This window comes from Lissotriton vulgaris, chromosome 1_1 (assembly GCF_964263255.1).
Source record: "Lissotriton vulgaris chromosome 1_1, aLisVul1.2, whole genome shotgun sequence".
Taxonomy (NCBI): domain Eukaryota; kingdom Metazoa; phylum Chordata; class Amphibia; order Caudata; family Salamandridae; genus Lissotriton; species Lissotriton vulgaris.
Window position 1 is genome coordinate 2,066,477,648 of NC_141685.1, and position 21,289 is coordinate 2,066,498,936.

At 43.6% G+C, this 21,289-nt stretch overlaps 1 protein-coding gene across 1 annotated transcript in view; it reads right to left on the bottom strand.

The window, feature by feature from the left end:
- PIK3C2G (phosphatidylinositol-4-phosphate 3-kinase catalytic subunit type 2 gamma) overlaps nt 1-21,289 on the bottom strand; it is a 1,914,223-nt gene that overhangs the window by 190,289 nt on the left and 1,702,645 nt on the right. The window contains exon 28 of the mRNA XM_086920790.1: nt 13,735-13,856. Coding sequence (XP_086776916.1) covers nt 13,735-13,856 — 122 coding nt within the window. The remainder of the gene's footprint in view (nt 1-13,734; nt 13,857-21,289) is intronic.

The window sequence follows — 21,289 nt, forward strand, 5'->3', positions numbered from 1 at the left end:
GATAAAACATCAGTGAAAGTACTACATGGCTTTTAAGTTCAAGCATCCTTTTGAGTACTTTGACAAATGTTCATTTACGTTTAGGAAATTGGCGTTAATTTATTTATTGAAGGTCCAAGAGAATAATGGTGTTTCTGCTCTGTAATCTTCAATGCAGTAATATGTTTATTAAATGCTTTACCATTGCTATGAAGAATTGTCTACAACGTCCTAAAAAGCCAGGCCAATTTTGTTTTATAAGAGAAAGCACATCTTTTTGAGTGTTTCTTCCACTTCATTCTGTTGTTCACTATTATTTTCACTCTGTGGACTGCCACTCATTCTCGTAGCAGCTGGGTTACCTAAGAGATATGTGCCTTTCTGTTAATGGGTAAATCAGTTGTAAATCAGTTGTAAGATGGCAAATCTTGTGACCCTTTGCTGTTTTCTTCCTACGCTGCTACTGGAAAGCAGCGCAAATGATTATGTATGTACGTAAGGGAATGCCGGCAGAATCAGCATATCACTAGTCCACACACCAATGCAGACACACAGAGCAGATGCACGCTGACGGGAATAACACAACACACACACGCAGTCAAAACACAACACACACGTACTAACGTAGACCACTCAAACAGCATGTACACACATTGACAGACAACACAGTAACTTCACTCAGTCGTAGGTTGCGGGGGGAGCGGGGAATTAAATAATCAACAGAAAACTTACCTCACAGCAGGTCCGTGCCACCCCTGCTCCCCTTGGCGCCTTCACATAGGCACTGGAGTGGACCGGCAACCCCTCTCAGCCATTCCTGGCGCTGCCAGCATCGTCAGGATTGGCTTGGGGCACAGGTTACTCTTCACCTGCCGCCTGCCCATTAGGAGACCGAAGGGCTTCTAATGGAATGCGCAAACAAGTGAAAACACAAGTGCGCATGACTGGGCACTGGCAAAAAATTTGCCCTCAGTCCCCACTCATGCGCTCTTGTGCTGCTGCCTATTGCCCCTGGTCTGACAATTATGTCAAGCAACATGACGCCGGGCCGCCCATCCCCTTCAGACTCTGAAGGGGTGGGCTGTCCGACATCATGCTGCCTGAAATGATTGTCAATCCTCCCTCAGCGTCTTTGAACTTTAAGTAAACTGATTAAGTTTACTTAAGTTCAAAAACACTGAGGGAGCTGTGGGCGTGGGGGCTATGCCCCTACGCCCCAATGGATGCACCACGCCAGTAAGACAGCCAAGCAATGCAACTCTTATCACCTGTTATCATTAATAATATTGATATTGCGTACTGACTGCTACCCCTATTATCACTGATCATGCGGCTGGAACAGTCCGGCTTTATTTGGGCCGTTCAACATCATACAACCTCCATACATTCTTTTCAGTAGTGCACTACTTGCACACACAGGTATCAGCCGCGCTACTGGACGGCACCATGGTGTTCGATTTACTTGAATGGGCATATCTATTTCCATTGCTTCAGTAACTGGGCCTTAGTCATTAGTTCATTAAACAAATTCAACTCCTATACCCTCTTCCGGCATCCCGGGTGCGACTCAATGGCCTTGTCTCCAAACCATTTCCAGTCATGCAGGGCACTAGGTAAGGATGCCCGCTTTTGTTACTTTTATTCGCCATCACCATGGAGCCCCTAGCTGCTAGGCTGCAAGAACATCACACAGAGAAGGGTATAGGATTTACACCCAGGGGACTAGTGAGATCCTTATATGCAGGCAACATCACCATATACTCGCATGACCCCCAGACTAATCAGGCCCCAATGACATGCAAGGTGATGTGATTTGGAGGATACTCAGTTATCCAAATGAACTGACCCAAGTAAGTCCTTTTTACAAAAACCTACACCACCCTGCAATTTCCCACAGAATAACCTTTAAAATGGGCAACGGGCCCAACAAAATACCTTCAAATGTGGGTTCGCAGGGACCCATTAGAAGTGTGGCAAACCAACTATGGCTGCCAGTCGACTGGTTAGAAGACCGGGATCCGGTATGGTCCAAACTTCGGTTAACGATAGCAGGCTACATCGCAATATCAAAAATGATTATACTCCTTGAATTCCTCTACCTATTCGTAAATATCCCAATCCCACTCACCACAAGCTTTTTCAAACGCTTAGGGTCCAATTTGATATCGTTAGTGTGGGTGAGCAAACAACCTTGGGCTTCCTATGAATTGCTTACATTACAAACAATCACAAGGGGGCTTAGGAATACCGGATATGCAGCTTTATGCTTTACTTGCCCAGGCCCAAATCTTATGTTACTGGCTCCATCCCACACCATTCCAACCATACTTGTCCAATGAGTGTGATAAATCCCCCTTTGGCCGCTCACAACAGCAGTGTTCCTCCCCCATAAGACTCACAGAGCTGAAATAGACACTGTGGGATATTTGCGCCAGGAATGGGTCGCACTCAGAAAGCAGGACTACGACCCTCAAACCCTGCAGCCAACAAACCCTTACTCCCATGCACTACATACAAGGTGCAATCCGTTGTGCAACTAAAATGGGCTTAAAAACCTTTGCAGATATATACTCTGACAATGACTTCCTCCCCCCTTCAGCAGCCACAGCTACCTCGGGCCTTAACCCGCTCAAAACTTTACGATACTTCCAACCGTGAAAGGCATGCTGTGCACTCCATAGCACCTTTCCTGCCCTAGTGGCGACCCTCACTGCTTTGTAATACATGTATACCAACCCATCACAGCGTAAGTTGATAACCCATATCTACATGTATATGCAACACGCTCATCCAATCCATCTACCGAAGGCCCGCATGACCTGGAACTCTGATCTAGACCACTACTCATCTAATTCAAAATGGGTGTTTTTCTGTGGCGAATTAGAAATAATATCACCTAATTACTGGCTGCGCTTTATACATTTCAAATACATACAATGGATATACCGCATGCCAACACAGCTCTCAAGATGAGGCTGTAGTCTGATTCGCACTGCCAGCACTGCCATGAACCAGAGGCCACTTTTATACATCTAACAAGGAACTGCCACAAAGTTGCTGCTTACTGGTGCGAGCCCTTCAATACACAGCAAGACATTATAGGCATGGCAATACCCCTCAGTACGCTGACTGGCTTGCTTGGATACGTGAAAGAGATACCTAAAGCCTACTGCAGACTTGCCAATATGTTATTTCTTTTGGCCAAGTGAAAGGTCTCAATACACTGGGGAAGGAAACAGGCCCCAACAATCCAGTCCTGGTTAAAAGATGTGTCCTTCTATTACGAACAACTGTTCACATTCTAGGAACTCATGCCATTGCATTCCCACCCAATAGACATCTTGGAACCCTTCAATGCTTATTCCCAGAGCGTAGTTTCCTTTATTTCTGCTTTTAGAGAATCAACCTTATTATCATTGGGACATTTACCAGAGAATCAGTGGGAAAATAACAGGACAGAATAGAAGTTGAGTTTAGTTGACAGCAATAAAGTCCTGACAGTTTGTTGAAAATGGTGGGTTATGCAGGGGTGCTGCAGCTCTTCAGCAAACTTGGAGAGAATGTAGATGAAGGCAATAATATAAATATAGATGTGCAATGTCCTTTAGATTAGTTGGAAAATATGGTGGCATACAAGGGAGGCTCAACCTTGACTCCTACCTGTCTCCCAAACTGCTTCCAAATTTCTTCAATTTTGTGTCCTGATCAGGATTTGATGGTAAATGTAAATTAAAGTATGGCAAGAAGGGCAGTTTCTTCTACTAAGAGTAATCAATGGAGAATAATGGGGAGAGTGAGTAATTTAAAAAATATATTTTTATGGACTGTATATAAACCCAAACAATCAAACATCATCACCTACTCAGGGTTCATTATATGAAGGCAAGAGAACGATTCGGCAGGCAAGTCAAGCATGTAATTGATGGTTAAGGATCACCCTATACTTCCATATAGTTGACTCTTTAGAGTATAACTCCATAATCATCCCTCCCTGCGAGTCCCTTCCCTTCCTCTTTGTGTACTTAGTGCCCTAGTTCATTTCAATTCATCCCTCTGTATTTTTTACCACTGGGCCAGACCTTGTTAAATTTCTGTGGTCATCCTCTTGCTTTGTGTATTGATTTTTTGACTTGCATACACCAGTCCACATTTTGGATCTACATATTCCCATTGAGTGGAGATGCATTGCCTCATAATTGGACTATATTTTATTTAACCACCATCCGAGTGGTACTGCAAAAGAAGAGGTCATATTTGGATGGGGTCTGTTCCCTCTATAACCCCAGAAGCGCCACCTGGGGTTTGATCTCTGTATCAGTCTTCAATTCCTTTTAAAAAAAGACACCTGCTGTTTTCCCTCCTAGAAATGCCTTACTCGTGGGCATTCCTATAGTGTTCGCCTCATAGAGTTCTCCTATTCACAATTCTGCAGACATCTCTTTAGTCATTAATTAAATCTTTTATAGTATTGTTCTTGTGAAATATGCTCTATGCATGATTTTAAGCTGTACCAAATAAAAATCTGCCCTAATAACTCCTTCCCATGGGTATTTACATGCCTCCAACCAGTCGTCATCAGCCAAAAAACCCCAAATTCTCTTTCTACCATTCCTTGAGTTCTGTCAGCGGTTCCCTGCTCTTGTTTATTAGTGTTTTATATATTGAGAGATAGCAGGTTGATGTAACTGTGCCACCAGGATTCTATACTCCAGTGGGGACTCAACCCCCATTTACTCAAGATGGGTTTGGTGCTAGGACAAGCAATTTTTAAGTTGGTTGTATTGCAATTGTTGTATACTGTAGAGTTCAAAGCGTGTCTGAAGATTTAAAAAGGACATCAGGTCCTGTGGACCACAGATGTCTCTGATCCCAACATATCCGGTTTATGAAATCCTGATAGCTTTAACATTTTTCCCAGAATATCAGAGTCTCAAAGGTGCATTTTGAATGTCAACAACCAGCCTAGGGGTTAAGTGACCTTCTTCCATATCTTATTGCCTCCGTTTTACTTGTCCGCACAATACAGGTCCCTGCAATACCCCCTATCTGCCATAGCTTTCATGTCTGCATTCAGGGATGACCCTTGTTCATTAGCAAATAACTACTTATGTGAAATTGGGATGGCCAGTATTACATCTTCGGATCTGACAGGCCAATACCCTGCTCATATAGACCTCTATATGGGTTTGTGGGGCTAAGTGAGGGGAAATTCCATTCCAGAGTAATAGGAGTGTGAAACAATCAACATTCTGGAAGACGCTGTCTGGGACCTCATAGGGCGTATTTTGTGGTACACATAGGAATTTGGGCAACAAAACATTTTAAAGAGGGATGCTCATCCCATAAGTGACAATAGGGGTTTATTCCAGTACCACACCAGCTTTATACTCATCTAAAACTTGGTCAGGTTGACCTGAATCCCCACGTAGTGCGGAGTGTTATTCCAATCTCCCAAAGATTCTCAGGGTGTGAGTGGAAAGGCCATCAATGTATGGCAGTTTATACACACCTCGGTATAACTTTAACAAATCTTTATAATTTCCAATATTCTGGGAGTGGACCATTCTCCCAGAAGTGGCTTGAGCCGATGCTGAGCATGTCCCTTCCTGCACTTCCGATCGCTGATCCCTCAAAGTCACTGAATTGTGAGGGTGCAAGTAAGTCATTGTAAGGATTTTTCCTGGGAAGTGCTGTCTCTACCAGGAGCTTCTCACTTAGGTGTCATGCTACACTCAGGAGTGGGTGATGCTTGGTGGCAAATGGAGGGAGAGAGCTAGGGAGCAGAGGAGTGGTGCCTCTGGTCAGATTTCAGAAGGCTGAGGAGAGATTTGAAAGCATTAACAGAGTAGGTGTATGAAGATTAAAATGGGGTTGGGAGGGATTGAAGAGGTATGAAGGACAGGATGAGGCAGAATGGTTCCCTCAACATGACAAAATATAGAGCTTTAGGGAGGTGGTTTCCATTTTCGGATTCAACATTACTGTATTACTGCATGAGTAGGCGGAGGGGGAATATAGGAGGGGGATCTGGGGTGGAGATATTCAAACGCACAGATTGGCATGTGGCAGTGTGTGTTAGCTAGTTCAAAAAAATGACAGAAGCAAGAAGGATGACCAACGTGTCAGGTGATGATGAATGGGGTTAGAAACTAGAGATGAAAGGCGGGCCAGTCAAGAGAGGATAGAGTAGGAAAGGGTGTAAAAATGAAAGGAGATATTAAGGTGGGAGCTGAGTAGAGGAATGAAATGGAGCTTGGCTGAGTATGTGAAAAGGGGCAATCAGAGGCACAGGCTCACAGCACGCCGTGAGGGCAACGGCAACAGCTCCTTACCGCCAGCTCCGTGAGGGAAACGGCAGGACACGCCAGGACTCGCCGCCAGGTAGTTCAACCAGGCGAACTACACTCCCCATAAGCCCCGGGGGGTGACGGCCAACCCTGACGCTCTGCACGCGCCCGGAGGCGCTTTAAGAACTTGAGCGCCGCCCGCATCGCGGGACAAGCGGGGGCAGCGCGGGAGAAGCCCGGGACAAGGGCGGGGCCGTCTGTGCCCGTCAGGGGCCAGAAGAGGCCGGGCTGGGCCACCCCCTTTGGTTTTGATTTGTGAGTACCCGTAGGTGTATATCTGCGGAAATAACTTTGTTTTTTTAAGTTTGGAAAAACTACTGTATTGGAGACTTTTGTCCGATCCCCCAAAATGTCTGTTCAAAGTACTCTACCAGATAACTATTTGCTGAAAGTAGTATCCAGAATCAATAGTGACAGAAGGAAATCCCTGGGAAAAAATACTGTTCCAGACCCCCCACTGACTCTATCTGGGGATCTTAATAATGTGGATATCATCGTTAATGACACAGCAGTGGAGTATGATAATATCAGTGATAATGTTGATTTAACTACGGCCTCAGACAATTTGATAAGGGCGGTAGATGACCCATGTGATAAAGCCGGGTGTACACCTCAGCAGTCCGTTAGGGCTACTAAGTTTATGCGAGCTTGTAGGAGAACGGCACCTAAGCGGGGTAGTCACTCTACTAGAAAGAACAAAAAAGAAGCCACACATAAGGAGAGCCCCGAGGAAACAGGGTCTTTAGTAAATGATAATTTTGTTTCCATTAAGCCTGATCAAATTGACCAACTACTGAGTAGCATCTACAGTAAATTTAATATGGTGGTAGAGCCCCTGTTAACAAAAATTGAAGATCTACAGGCAGAAGTAGTTAGACTAAGGGTCGTTGTGGATCAGCATGCTGATAAATTGGCAAAATCTATCTCACATATTAACATACCAGCGTGCCCAACCCCTGTCTCTACAAAAGATAGGGTGCAGACACAGCCAAGACCAATAAATAGTGCTCCCCCCACCAAAACTAGTAAACAACCATCCAAAGAGCTACCTGTACCATTACTTACAACAGCCCAGGAGGCAGTTAGACCTTCAAAGCAACTAAATGCTGGGTCAACAAGCACAATGTCGGGTACTATGCAGAATGATATTAGACCTACATCATTAGCTCCTAAGACAGCCTCAGTACCAGCGGCTTCAGCTTTACCGGCTACTACAGGGGGAACTAATGGGGTACCCACACGGGTATGCAGGCGTCCAGTAGATCTCCCACCTGAATGTGTACCCTACGTTGTGGTTTTAACTAATGTCCCGATACTAACCCAGTTCCCTCATAATCAGGAGTCAGAGGAATCTTTGAAAAACAAAACAATTTCCTGGCTAAACCGCCATTGTGGTTACCCAGTTGGCTATTCTGATCAAATCATCTCTATCAGAAGAGTCAATTGGATCGGTAATACCAAAAAGTCATGTGGGGGTGACTGTGTGATCATTAATTTTAAGCACCCGCAACACGTTGCAACTGTTTTGCTTAGAGCAGCCTTAATCACGCAGTTAGAGACAGAAGTAGTTGCTAGACCTCTGGGCTATTTTTACAACCATCTTAGCAGGATGCCTTCAGTTAATTGTAGGGAGGGGGCAATGAGCAACTTTACTTACCCATCTTCTGTAAATAGACCTGTGTTGCCCAACTTCTGTCCAGGTTCACATGATGGTACATTTACCCCGCCGATGCATATGGTGAATACTATGTTAGGCGGGAATAATTCCATAACACATACCCCCAACCCATTTGTAACCTATGGTAGTACGCCTTTGTCGGTTAGTGGGATGGTCTATCAAGTCCCAACTCAGAACAGGTATCAGTCACTGAGTTGTTTAGATCAAAATGACTGACATGAGATTGATCCCTCCCGGGACGATGCAAATAGTAATAATTATGGAGAAGTAATTATGCCTGTAGATGAATTAGACAATGATGTGCTTACAGATTTTATACTGATAGGGGGTGAAGTCTCTAATCCAACGTGTAACATAGAGCTTTTTAATATAGAGAATAACATGTCCATATTTAGTGATGAACCGCCTATTGTCAGCCATAAGAGAGATAGTCAAACTTGTTATATCACCAGCTGGAATATCGCAGGCTTAGTGGCCAAGGAGGATATGCTAGGATGGAAAGAGTTTGTGAACTTATTTGATATTCTTTGCCTTCAAGAAACCTGGTGTAAAAACTTTAAAGGCATTGATGTTTTTGTATCCTATGAACTCCCAGCCTTGGCCTCAACCCATGGTAGAGCTAAAGGAGGGTTGTTGGTGTTGATTTCAGTCAAATTACCTATCTCGGTGAAAAAGTATGTAAAAGTGGGGGCTCATTCACAAATTCTATGGCTAACACAAGAAGCGGGTAGAAATATACTTTTGATTAATTTCTACAATAATACATTTGATGGCACTAGATATGTTGCAATTAATAATTAGATAGGACATTGAACAATTTTGTTAAAAATTTTAATGGTGTTTTTGAATTTATTTTTGTGGGGGATTTTAATGTTTCTATATGCCCATTATCTTCTCAAAAGTTGTGCGGTGTGTATAATCGTTAGGGGGATGCTGATGTTCATTTTCCCCATCACACCTATGGGGAGACCCTGAATAACTTTTTGATACAGTATGATATGGAAATTATGGAAAATGCCAAAAATGATGCGGGTGAAAATATCCCGACTTTTAAAGGAAGGGGCGCTAATACTATTATTGATTTTATTTGCATGTCTTCAACCCTTATTCCATTATGCCCAGTGCCCAAGGTGATTGATGTTATGTTAAGTGATCATAACTGTTTAACTACTGAATTAATAATATGGAATAATGTCTATTCATGTGAACAGGGCAGTATTATTAATATTGAACCCCATAGACAGAATGGGTATAGGTTGAAGTGGAAGGGAGAAAAAGCGAACATAACATCTGAGTCCATCATTTCTAGTTGTCTGATGGAAATCACGGCAATTTTAGAACAGGATGACACCTCGGCTGTCAGTATTGACCACTTTGATAGAATTAATTCAACCATCAATAAGAAGTTTACCAAAGAGGTTGGGCATAAGAATAGATATAAAAGGGGATGGTTTGATCATGCCTGCTCTACTGCCCGGAGGGATCTCAAAGAGGCTTTAGCAGTTAAACCAAGAGATAAGAGTCTGGTAATTCAACTTAGGCAGGATTATAATATGATCCTTAAACGTAGAAAAGCTGAATTACAGCAGGAAGCATGGGACAACCTCAGTCAAGCTGCAGAATTGAAGAACTGTACTTTGTTTTGGTCTACGGTGAATAGGCCATTTCCTAAAAGATGAAAAGACACCGGAACTCACATCAAATGTGAGTATGGAATCTTGGATCCAACACTTTTCCATTATTTTTGATTCAAGTAATAGGACTGTACCTAATGGAGAAGGATGGCCCATCATAGCCTTAGATATCACCATAGATGAGGTTATGGCTAGTATAAGATCCAGTAAGGGAGGGAAGGCCCAGGGACCGGATGGTGTGCCTATAGACGTGTATAAGACTGTACCAGAGATTTGGGGCCCATTGTTGGCCAAAATCTTCAATGCAGCCATTTGCTGTAAAATGCCGTCTACCTGGGAGGAATCAATAATCGTCCCCATTTACAAAAAAGGTGACCGGGGCGATGCTAAAAATTACCGACCTATATCCCTACTGGATTCATCTGTTAAAATTATGAGCCGGGTCCTTTTAGTAAGACTAGAGGAATGGGCAGAAACCAACGAGATCTTAACTAACTGCCAGTTTGGATTCAGAAAAGGACGTGGCGCTATAGAGCAGTGTCTGAATCTAGAGCTCTTGGTAGGAAAATACACCCAGGCCAAAAAAGGGTCGCTATATTTATGTTTTGCTGACCTAAGCAGCGCATTTGACATGGTAGACCACGCTATATTATGGGTCAAATTATTAGAAATGGGGGCCCCTGAAGGTATAATATACTTCCTTGCCCGCCTGTACGAAAAGCTTAGCACCAGTGTCCAATATGGACCTAATGGGGAGTGTACGACCAAGTTTAGGATCGGAAGGGGAATTAGACAGGGGTGTGTTTTAGCACCCCTGCTTTTCACCCTCTTCATAAATGAGGTAGATTCTGCCCTGCAGACAGTCACTGCGGTTGCTCCTAGAGTCAATAATCTTAACATACCCGTATTACTTTATGCAGATGATGCAGTGTTACTGTCCAGGACTCCCCTGGGTCTTCAACGCTTGATGGACCACTTTGTGCGGTTCATCAAAAATAGGAAACTGGTGATCAATAAATCCAAAACATACGTGATGGAGTGTGGGCCAGGAAGAGTTAAAATGAAAGGTACATCCCATTACTTTATCGATGGCGTCCAGGTCGAAAAAGTTGAACATTTTTGCTACTTGGGAATTACTTTTTCTAATAATGGGAGCTGGGTCACTGAACACAAAGCTGTTAAAACCAAGATGATTAGGAGTGCTAATGGGGTCTTTGCATTTGCCAAGAAGCTGGGGAGCAGACGTATTAAAGACATGTTAAAAATTTATCAAACCAAATGTCTTTCAGCAGCCCTTTATGGGTCTGGTGTATGGGGTGTGTCACCAGCGGGGAGCCTTCAGGTGGAGGAGAATAACTTCCTGAAAAGGCTCCTGTGTTTACCCAAGTCTACCTCCAACTCCTTGGTCCATAAGGAAACAGGGATTCAAACCCTAAATGATAAGATCATGTTAAGACCCCTATTATTGTGGCGCTCCATTTGGCTCAGCGATGGCACCTCATTGAATAGAGCTATTATTGAGGACTGCCTTTCTTTAGACCCGCATTTAAAGATCCCTTGGATTAAATACATCATTGAATGTTCCCAAAAGATTTTTGGGATTAATGTGACCAATGATCCATACAGTGCCTCGGATATCTCTAAATCAAGTATGAAAATAACTTTCTTGAACTATTGTAATGAAAGGCATTTTTTGGAGGATTCTAAACTATCCACATGTGTACTGTACAATAGCATGAATGATTTTATTGGATTTCATCCGTATTTGTCACAGGTAACTAGAGTCTCGCACCAGATTGTACTCACCAGAACGAGGATGGGAATAGTACATTACCTTGTTGCGTGCCCTAATATTAGAATGCGCCCTAATGGACCCTGTGTATGTGATAATACAATGGAACAGAGCACTAAGCACTTTTTATTATCATGCAAATTGTATAGTGAACTCCGGAAATTCTACCTAAAGCCAATGTTAAAGAGATTTGGAGTGAGAACAACCATGGACGCTATGAAACTGCTTTTTAATCTGCACCATCCGGACATTTGCTTTTTTACTGCTACATTTTTGCTTAAAGCTATTAGCGCCAGGAAAAGTATGTGCTTTTAACTATTTTAAATATTTATTCCATCCCCCTCTGGATAATATATGTATTATGTGTTCTTTTTTCTTAAATGAAATGTTTAATGTTTAATGTTTAATGAAATGTTTGTATCTGTAACTGTATGTGCTTTTATGGACATGTTTTTTAATGTTCTGAAAAAAGCTTTATGAATTGAATTGAGTATGCGAAAAGGAATAGGAGTTAGGTTAGTGTTCTGTAGATAAGTTAGAGGAGGATGTGTTAGTGAATGCATGGGAGGGGGGATGATTGGGAGTGCAATGAGTCTCAGGGAAAAGTAAGGGCATCACAGAACCTTGAGAGGGGTTTAGATGCTTCTGTTTGCTAAGTGACATCATGGAATGAGATGACACAACTTATCTGAATTACTTGACTTAAGAATATATGTCATGAAGAACCCAGAAGCAACAGAAGTGTGACCCTATTGAAGATACAGCTTCCAAATACCCCAAGGGTTGCAAATGCAATTCTCCACAAGTAACAACTTCTCCAAACCACCCATGTTAAGAATCTGTAGGGATACCCAAAGTGTTGGTTGTTTGTGTAAATGGAAGATACCAGTTTCCAAAGAATCAAACAATAGAGTTCCAAGGTGTCCAACCAAAAGACCTTAGGTGCAACCCTGAAGACAACATGGATTCTATGAATCACTAATTCTTCAGAATTTATAGAAGGAACCCAGAAAGGTTGGAGATGCAACCCAGCAAAGTAGAGCTTCATAAGTCAACAGAATCTGAGTGTTTCAGGGAACCTCATGAACAGTTGTGGAGCCACCCTAAGGTACATACCACTTCCACTACAAAAATCCCAAGAATAAGGATTATATTGGATCCACTCAAAAGTGTTAGAGGTACACTACAATAGAAGGCATCACTTCCCATACCATCAAGAACTGAGTGTGTGGTCCAGCCTCAAGGACAATGGTTCAATTCTATGTAAGTAACAGCTTTAGAAGATGCAGCTTCCAAAGGCCTTTAACATATATATGAGTGCCTGGGATCTTGCTAGGTGTGTTGGAGGTGCAACCTGAGAGAGGATGGAGCTTGCTGAATGATCAGGAGCATTTACAAAAAGCACAAATTCCATCTGGTTTTATTTTTGAAATCCCAAATATAGTCTACCAGTCACTTCCAACATTGGTGAAGGGGTGGGGGCCGAAGCCAGACACTGGGCTGCATGACTTGGAGGGACACGAAGATGTTGACATAAGCACAGATCATCTGTAGGATAAAGCATAATATCCTGTAAAAATACAGGCCAAGAATGATGAATGTAACATGTGTATTTGTAAAGTGCATGTTCACCCCTAACAGTGTATCTTGGCGCTGAATAACAGATGTTTATTGTTCCCCAACTCAATGGTACTCATTTTATCGACCTTAGGTGAACGAAAGGCTGAGCGGACCGGCTAGGAATTGAACCTGTGACCCTGAGGTCGAACACAGGCCCCTGAAGCGGATACATTAGTCCACTGAGCCACCAGACCCGGATAGATATTCCCTAAGTGAAATGGTGCACTCAGAATGTCTTTCTCCGTCATTATCGGCCCCAAAAACTGATGGACATGACTAACAAGGAAAGAAATGCAGGGTCAGGTACAGAGTGAGGGCAGGCAGAGGTGGTATGGAGGGTGTTGTGGCCCTCATTAAGGCGGGTGTTACAGCGACATAGGAAGTGAACATCCAGATGCTAGGGATAGAGTTCTCTCTTCTTTACAGAATCTCAAAGTAATGTTGCAGGTTCATTCCTTTTTTTGTTGTAATAATATTGCAGACGCAAATGGGCTTAATCGCCTATATGGTAGGCTATGTTACAGAAAGTTATTTTAAAAACTAAAGCAAAAATAGTATATTTTTAATCATACTTTGCCATGAGTTTCAATTTACTTATTTTCAGCAATATATTTTGCCAAATATAAGACGCTTGAAATCCTACTGTAAACAAAAAATACAGTCAAAGAGAAGAACGTAACTTACACTGGAAGAAGTAGTCCTGGAAATTGATACTGCAACTGGCTATGTAGCTCTAGGAACTGGGTGAATGTCTTTTCTGTTAGGGAAACTGCTCCATTGCTTCTTAAAACCTGCACCAAATAAAGCTAAAGAAAGATAACAGAAAGAAGTGATAATATAAATGTACATAAACCTACTATGATCATAATTCAAAGCAAACATTGTACACACAAAAAGTGGTGCATTCATAGATTCAAGAGTTACTTTTTTAGTATGAAAACATTGGCTTATCTATGCTTCTCTGCATTATCTTGTTACCTAAACGAGTCTACCATATTCAAAGTACTTGCAACGTCAATGCTTATTTTACATTATTTTAGAAAGCACAGTACGACATTGCATGCAAAATTCAACATATGGTCACTATTGTATTAGAAATATTTGTACCTTAACAGCGTTGAGCCACTCATGAGTGCACAGGTGTTCTGTCCATACCACAAGAATAGGGATATGGACAGAATACAAGAGAATTGTTCAATATGGTTGGTGTATTGCAACTGTGCTATTGACTTGCTAATCCCCCCACAAGCCTTCCAGATGTGTTTCTGTTTCTTCTACAATATTCCAGCTGCCTGCTCTTCCTGATCTGTTTATATTCTTAGAGGTTAAGATCCAGTGTCATAGAAAGTATCCTTAGCAGACAACATATAAAGGACCTGTGATCGTAAATTATTTTTTTTTGTCAGTATACAATATCATAGTTGTCTTGAGAAATTACATTTAATAAATAAGTGTGAGAAAATGAGTTACTGGTGGAGGTGGGGTGAAACCCTACTCAAGCAGAAACCTCAATTCTTGTCAGGATCAAACACAAGCAAATCACAAATTAACCAGTGCTTAACTCCCTGGTATCTTAGCACAGATGCAATCAAACTTAACTTAGAGATAATGTCTAAAGCACTTATGCGGGACTTCAAACTGTAATAAAGTGAAAACACAACACAAGAAAAATCCCCCACCATCTAGAAAAATAGAGCAGAATGTATTAAAATATTTTTCTCCAAATTGACAAAACTCTAATCTGTAGAATTGGAGACATGCAATTTTAAAGATGTTGGTAAGAATAATGCTTACAAGTGCATAGTGCCAACTGAGGTTATCTGAAAATACCGGACTGTAACAAAGTCACAAGTTCAGGCTGACTGCAATGGAGCCTAGGCCAGATACAGGGACCTAGTTAGGCCTGCTGAGCAACCTCCCTTAAATCCTGGTAGCAGAGCATTGTGAGATCCCGAGTTGAGAATTTTACGTGCTGTGGCGGTTTCAATGAGCTGCGGGTTGCGATGTGTGGTCCTGAGTTGAGGATACATCGCGCAGTGGCGTTTCTGAGAAGCAGTGGGGCTCTGATGCAAGGCCCTGTGTTGAGGATGTGTTGTGCAGCTGCGTTTCCTGGGGAACTGCGGGTTAACGGTGGAAGGCCCTGCATCAAGGAATTGTCACAAACCAGCGTTTCCAAAGAGCTGCTGGGTCCTGCGTTGGGATGAGTTGCCCAGCAGCAGTTATGATGTGGAGCTGCGTGAGATGAGTTGCATTGCATCAGTTCTGCCCAAAAGACCACAGCTGGGCTGGCAAAGCACCTTCAGGCCCACTTCCAAGGGTCCAGTAGTGGGATGGCTCCAATTGGAAGTACAGGTGCAGGATTCAAGGTGGTTGGGGCCTTTCCTGTCCAGAAAGCACTGATCAATAGGCCAGCCAAAGAAGCCTTAGAGTCACTCTGATGGTCCTGAGTTCATGGTGCAGGTCCAGTCCTTCTCAGTCGGAAAGCACAGCAGCAGAGTAGCAGTGCTTCTTGCACCAGAGTGGCACAGCAACCTGTCTTGTGATTCTCCCACACTTTCAGATGTGTACTGAAAAGTCGAGTCTAAAGGTCCAGTATTTATACCTGGGGCCCACTTTGAAGTGGGAGAAAGTTCTAGAGTCCTTCCCACAGAGATGTTTAGAATATTCTGCCAACACGCCTTAGCCCCAGCTTGTCTGGGGGCACAAAAAACTAGTATGAAGCCCTTTGTGAGTGTGATGAGGCAGAGAGTTTGTGATATGCAAGTGTGGGGGATGGCAGCTCTGCCCCTCCAATCAGGTCAGAGAAGGCCCAGCCTGACAACACCTCTTCCCCCTTTGTCTCATAGTCTGGGAGCAATACACAAGGACGAAATGCCAGATAGATCTAGTCATGTGACCCAGATTAAATGTAAATGTAAATGTATTTGAGCTTATATAGCGCACAGCTACCCACAAAGGGTTTCCCGGCGCTTGCTTAGGGAACCCGTCCTGGTATTCCCCTGTGAGATAACCCCGGCAGGGTATCCACAAGGTGAAAGCCAGGCATCCCACTGCGAGGGGCCATTGTGGAGATTAAGCAAGCTATTGCCCAGAGTCGCAGAGTGTGAACCCGTGAGTCGAGAAGGCACCGGAGCGAGAATTATCGAGTCCGTGGAATTTTTGAGCCCAAGACCCGCTGAGGCGGGGAATTGAACCCTGGTCCAGGGCCGATCTCAGCTTCCGGGTCTGCCGCCTCTAACCCCTGAGCCACACTTCTCCACAGATTACAGGCTGCAGGAACCAAATGATTGGGACAAAATAATGGCAACTTTCTAAAAGAAACATTTTCAGAATTATGACATAAAATCCAATGGTACAGTTAAAGAGGAGTGTAAATGGCAATTATTTAGAGTCCAACATCGACATTCTGACCTGCTTCAAATTTATAGTTATCACTTATTAAATGCAATAAGGTAACCCCATATTATCCTGTGGGAAAGGCAGACCCTGCAGTGATAAAAAACAAATCTAAGAGTTTTCACTAACAGGTCATGTAAAGGTTGACGGTACATGTCCAACTTTTTAAACACACTGCACCCTGCTCGGTTGACAGTTTAGGGCCTACACTAGGGGTGACCTATATATTAAAAAGGAGGATTTAGGTCTGGCAAAAAGTTTATATTGCCAGGTCGAAATTTTACTACAACGGCAGGTCTGAATCATCTTTAACAAGGCTTCTTACGTGGTGGTACAATAAGTGCTGCAGGTCCACAAATAGCATTTAATTTACAGGCCCTAGGAACAGGTAGTACCATTTTACAAGGGACATGCAAGTATATTAAATGTGCCAATTGGGTATATGCCAATTTTACCATGCTTAAAGAGAGCGCACAACCAGCTAAGCACTGGTTAGCAGTGATAACGTCGGAAGAGTCCTAAGGCCAACAAAAATGAATTCAGCATAAACAGGAGTAGTAAGGCAACAAGCTTGTGTGATGACCTCCCTAAAGCTGACAGGTCTAACAATCGGTCACTTTTCTATTGTTTTACGCAGAATACATTTATTTACTTGAAGATTTTATCCAAGCAGGCCAAAAAAGTCCTGGTGCTCTGTGAAGTGATTTAGAGCTCTGTCTTAGGAGTTGGTGGCCTGTTTGCCAGTAATCTATCTTAATTAACCGACACAGTTTTTATGTTTTATGTAATATTACTACATATATGAATTTTTGTAGCCATATACCAATTGTCTTTGATTAAAATATTAGATCAGAAAATGGAATTGGTTGCTTAAGTCTTTTCTCTGCCCTGAATTGTGTCACCCTGAGACGAATTAAAAGATAGGACAGGTACATTATGCCAACATGATTGATCTTTTATTAGATGTCCAAATTAGTAGAATAAATATGCATGGCACAGAAATATGATATAAATGAATATTGCAGCCTCACCATTAGTATTAATTAAATGCAATGCATTATGTAATTGAAACAGGTCATATTTAGACTGTCTGCATCTCCAACTAGAGTGTCTAGTGCATTTCTCAGTATCTTTGTTAAAATACTAGGAGCACTCTTTATAAACGTCATGCCAAACCTCACGGCTTCTGGATACTAATGATTTGGAAATATCTACTGGGTCAGAGCTCAGTCAGTTCGAAGCCAATGCACGAGATGTCAGTATTGCCATACTGTGTCTGGGAGTCCTCAACGTGGTGAAGAGTTTTATAAACTGGTTGTTTCTCAAGTCCTCAGGTCATTTAGTGTCAGCTCAGCTCCATCTTTCCAATCTGGCTAACATACTGTGGTTCCTTCAACGAGGATTCCCGAGTTATGCCTTAGATGTGATGAATGGTGTAACTGAATTCAATCCATTTCTTATGTTCAATTTTCCATGCTTCCCTCATCTCTTTGAATGTGATTTTTATAGGCCTATTCCAGTTATGTTGTAAGACGTTTGCCAGTTGTGATAATTGATACACTTGAAATAAGGTCACAATATGCAGCTGCTTCGGTGACCCGGATAGAGTATTGGTGTGTAGCCTGTCCATTTTTTATCATGGGTAAGCCTTTTCCCATGCAAATTACTTATTATGTATTTGCAGTAGCAGCTTTCCAAACACTCAACTGATGAGATTCTGTAAGACAAGCCCCCGCAGCCCCCGTGATGCGGGGGGGCCCCCATGCCTCAGGGGCCCCGCCCCCCTCAGTGACAGCAAGCCTCTTCACCAAGAATTAAATAGTGCGCGTGCGCACACCCGGCCTCCTAATATTCACCCGACACGCAGCGCAGCTTAATTAATTACATTATTTTCATGATGCTGCTGCACAATTTATTAGGGGTGGGGCAGTTAGAATAAAGTGGCAGGTATAGGTTTAAAATTGCTCCTCCGGAAAGCCTATAGTAACTGCCCGCGTTTAATTTCTAAAGCCCAGCACTTCCTGGAAAGTGTAGCATATTGATTTTCATAATAAAAATCGCGGCAAGGGCGGCCCATTCACATGCTTTTTGAACTTCCCGGCGAAGGCAGGTGTGACAGTGGACAGCCTCTCCCGGCGAGCAGCTGAAAGCTCGAGCCAGGCTCGCGCCGTAAGCCTTGTCTCAGCTCACGGTCATGCTGGAACCTCGAGCCCAGAGGAACAATCCAGCCTCAACTGCCTGGCCAGGTCTGCTGAAAGACACTGTACTCTTTGAATTGTTTGAAGCAAGTTTATTGATTTTACACAAACGGCACAATCCCCCTAATAATTAGCATGCTTCTCTGAGTTAAAAAAGGCACTGAAGCACGTGCCATGCAGGGGCGCTGCAGCACCTGCTGAAATCACGAAGGGGAGATGCAAAAAAGAGGCCCACAGCATTAAGAAGTGTATGTGTTGCAAAAGTCTCTACAGGAGGGTTGAGCACAGACAAGGGATCGAGGAGACGCAGCAGCTCCACTCTACAGAGGCATCTATTTACCAAATGCAATAATTACCCAGTCTGTTATTTATGGCATTGAAGGCTTTCTTTCTTATGCCAAAAAGCTGTTGACACTTGCGCCAAACCTGCTTTTTGTAGATGTTCCCCAGGTCGTGTTAGCTCCGACGTGGACACACCGGATGGCCCAGGCTGTGACAGGGTGTTTCAATATCCTGCCCCCCCAGTCGGCCGCCAAGGTACCCAGGAATTCACTGTTGTTCCTCTACGCACTCTGCTGATGGCCCAGAGTTAAAGGAGGGAGCCTGTGTTTCGTTAATCAGCTGCCAGTTCACCTCCTCCTGACCTCGACAAGTTCTGTTACAGCAACAGCCCAGGCAGAGCCCAACTGTGACCCGGACTCACCATGCCAGCGTGAGTCTCATTGTAAGAGCAGGTGGCACAGGTTGAGGTTGCAGGGCAGTATGGCTCGCTATCAAGAAATCAGGTAAGTCAGATATTAATTTAGTAATCTGCTGCTGACAGGATTCAAAATGTTCATTTAGAGAATGGGTACACTAAAGTTATCTATCTGTCCTGTAAATGCAGGGCCATCTCCGAGTTTTTTTCTAATTGAATTAGCAATTTTGATGATCTCTTAGTGCAAAAGCTTTAGTTTTCATGCTTAACAGTGCCAGTAAGTACAAAGAAGCCTTTATTTTCCAGCACAGTGAGACTTGCGAAGTCAAAGATAAGTGGGGTGATTAATGTTCCCGCTGGAGAGAGGTCAGAGTTTTGTCTTGCGACAGACTACTCCACAGCCTTTGATCGAGTGAACAGATGCCGGCTATGGGCAAAACTTGATTCCTGGGGGCTACCACAGGCTTTGCTAAAAGCCATAAAAGCGCTGTACGAGGGTACCTGGGTCAAGGTGAAGCTAAGTCCTACAATAACAACTGCAAGAATCAACACCAATTCTGGCCTTAAGCAGGGGTGCGTCTTGGCCCCCATGCTTTTTAACTTGTATACTGCGGACATGGGGACAGCCCTGAAAGATGCCAACTTAGCACCCCCAAAATAGGGGAAGCTCGTCTTGGGAACGCTCCAGTAGCAGTATGCAGACGACACGGTGATCATGGACCACACTGCCTTAACCCTTTCGATGCTGATGACGAGCTGGGCTCGTCATGGTGCACAGTGGTCGTGTGCTGATGACGAGCCCAGCTCGTCATAAAACAATGAAATAGAGCAATCTCCAGCACAGGAGGGGAATTGCCTTAGCAGCGAAGGTGTTAAGCAGCCTTGCCTCATATAATAAGGCAACTGACTTACGGATCAACGTGAGCAATACTAAGATCATCATCTTTGGCAAATACCCCCACAAAAAAAAAAGCTTAATGGACCCTGGAGGAGCACCCTATCGTTACTGCCCCCTCCTACAACTATATGGGCACCTGGGTCTCTGAGAGTGCCACTGCAGTCAAACACCTGAAGGAGCTTAAACCAAAAACAGACAAAACCATTCTGTTGTTAAGACTCCCAAGTCATCGCTTGGACAGTCCCTCAGCCGAACCAATGCTGACAGTGCTCAGGGCAAAACTGATCCCCGCCATCTCGTATGGGCATATAGCCTATCCAGGTGCATTTGACAAAGTGGTCAATGCGGCCCAGGTGAAAGCCTACAAGATGGTGTTACAGGCCCCAGATATGCAAGGAACAACAGATTAAGGCTAGAAATAGGCCTTAAGCGACCAGAGCTGGCACTACTGGGGGACCTGTTAAAATTCTATATTAGAGTATTGAAAGCGCCAGAACATATCCTAAAGCACTTCCTAAAATCAGCCTTTGGTGAGGTGGCCTCTCCCTGGCACTCAAAGGTAGAACTAGCCATTGATGCATTGAAAATTGAGAGAAAGAGTCTGCCCCTGCACGAAATTCCATTCTCAGCCTGGGCCCAAGCTGTTAAGCGCCAAGTCCAGACCATCTCTTTTGGGCTTGACCTTGCATCTCTTCGGCAAAATCCACTAACTCAGGCCCTGGACGAATCATATATTCCTGGTAAACCCCAACCATTCCTGCAAGACCCAGTATCCACTCACGCGAGTAAGAGAATTCTGTACTTTCGCCTTTTGGCCCTCAGGATCGCGGACTTGAACCCCAAATGGGCACGAAAGGATGGCGCCATAGCCTGTCGTCTATGCAACTATCGCAGAGAATCCTGGCTACACTTGTTGTGTTGCTGCACAAAGTTGGTCAATGACCGCCATCGTTTGTTGCTTCCGATTTTACGGAACATGGGCTACAGAACTTGCAGAGAGGCTTCGGACTGGTGCCTCTCAGTCTCCACGACCTGCTTGATAGCCAGAGT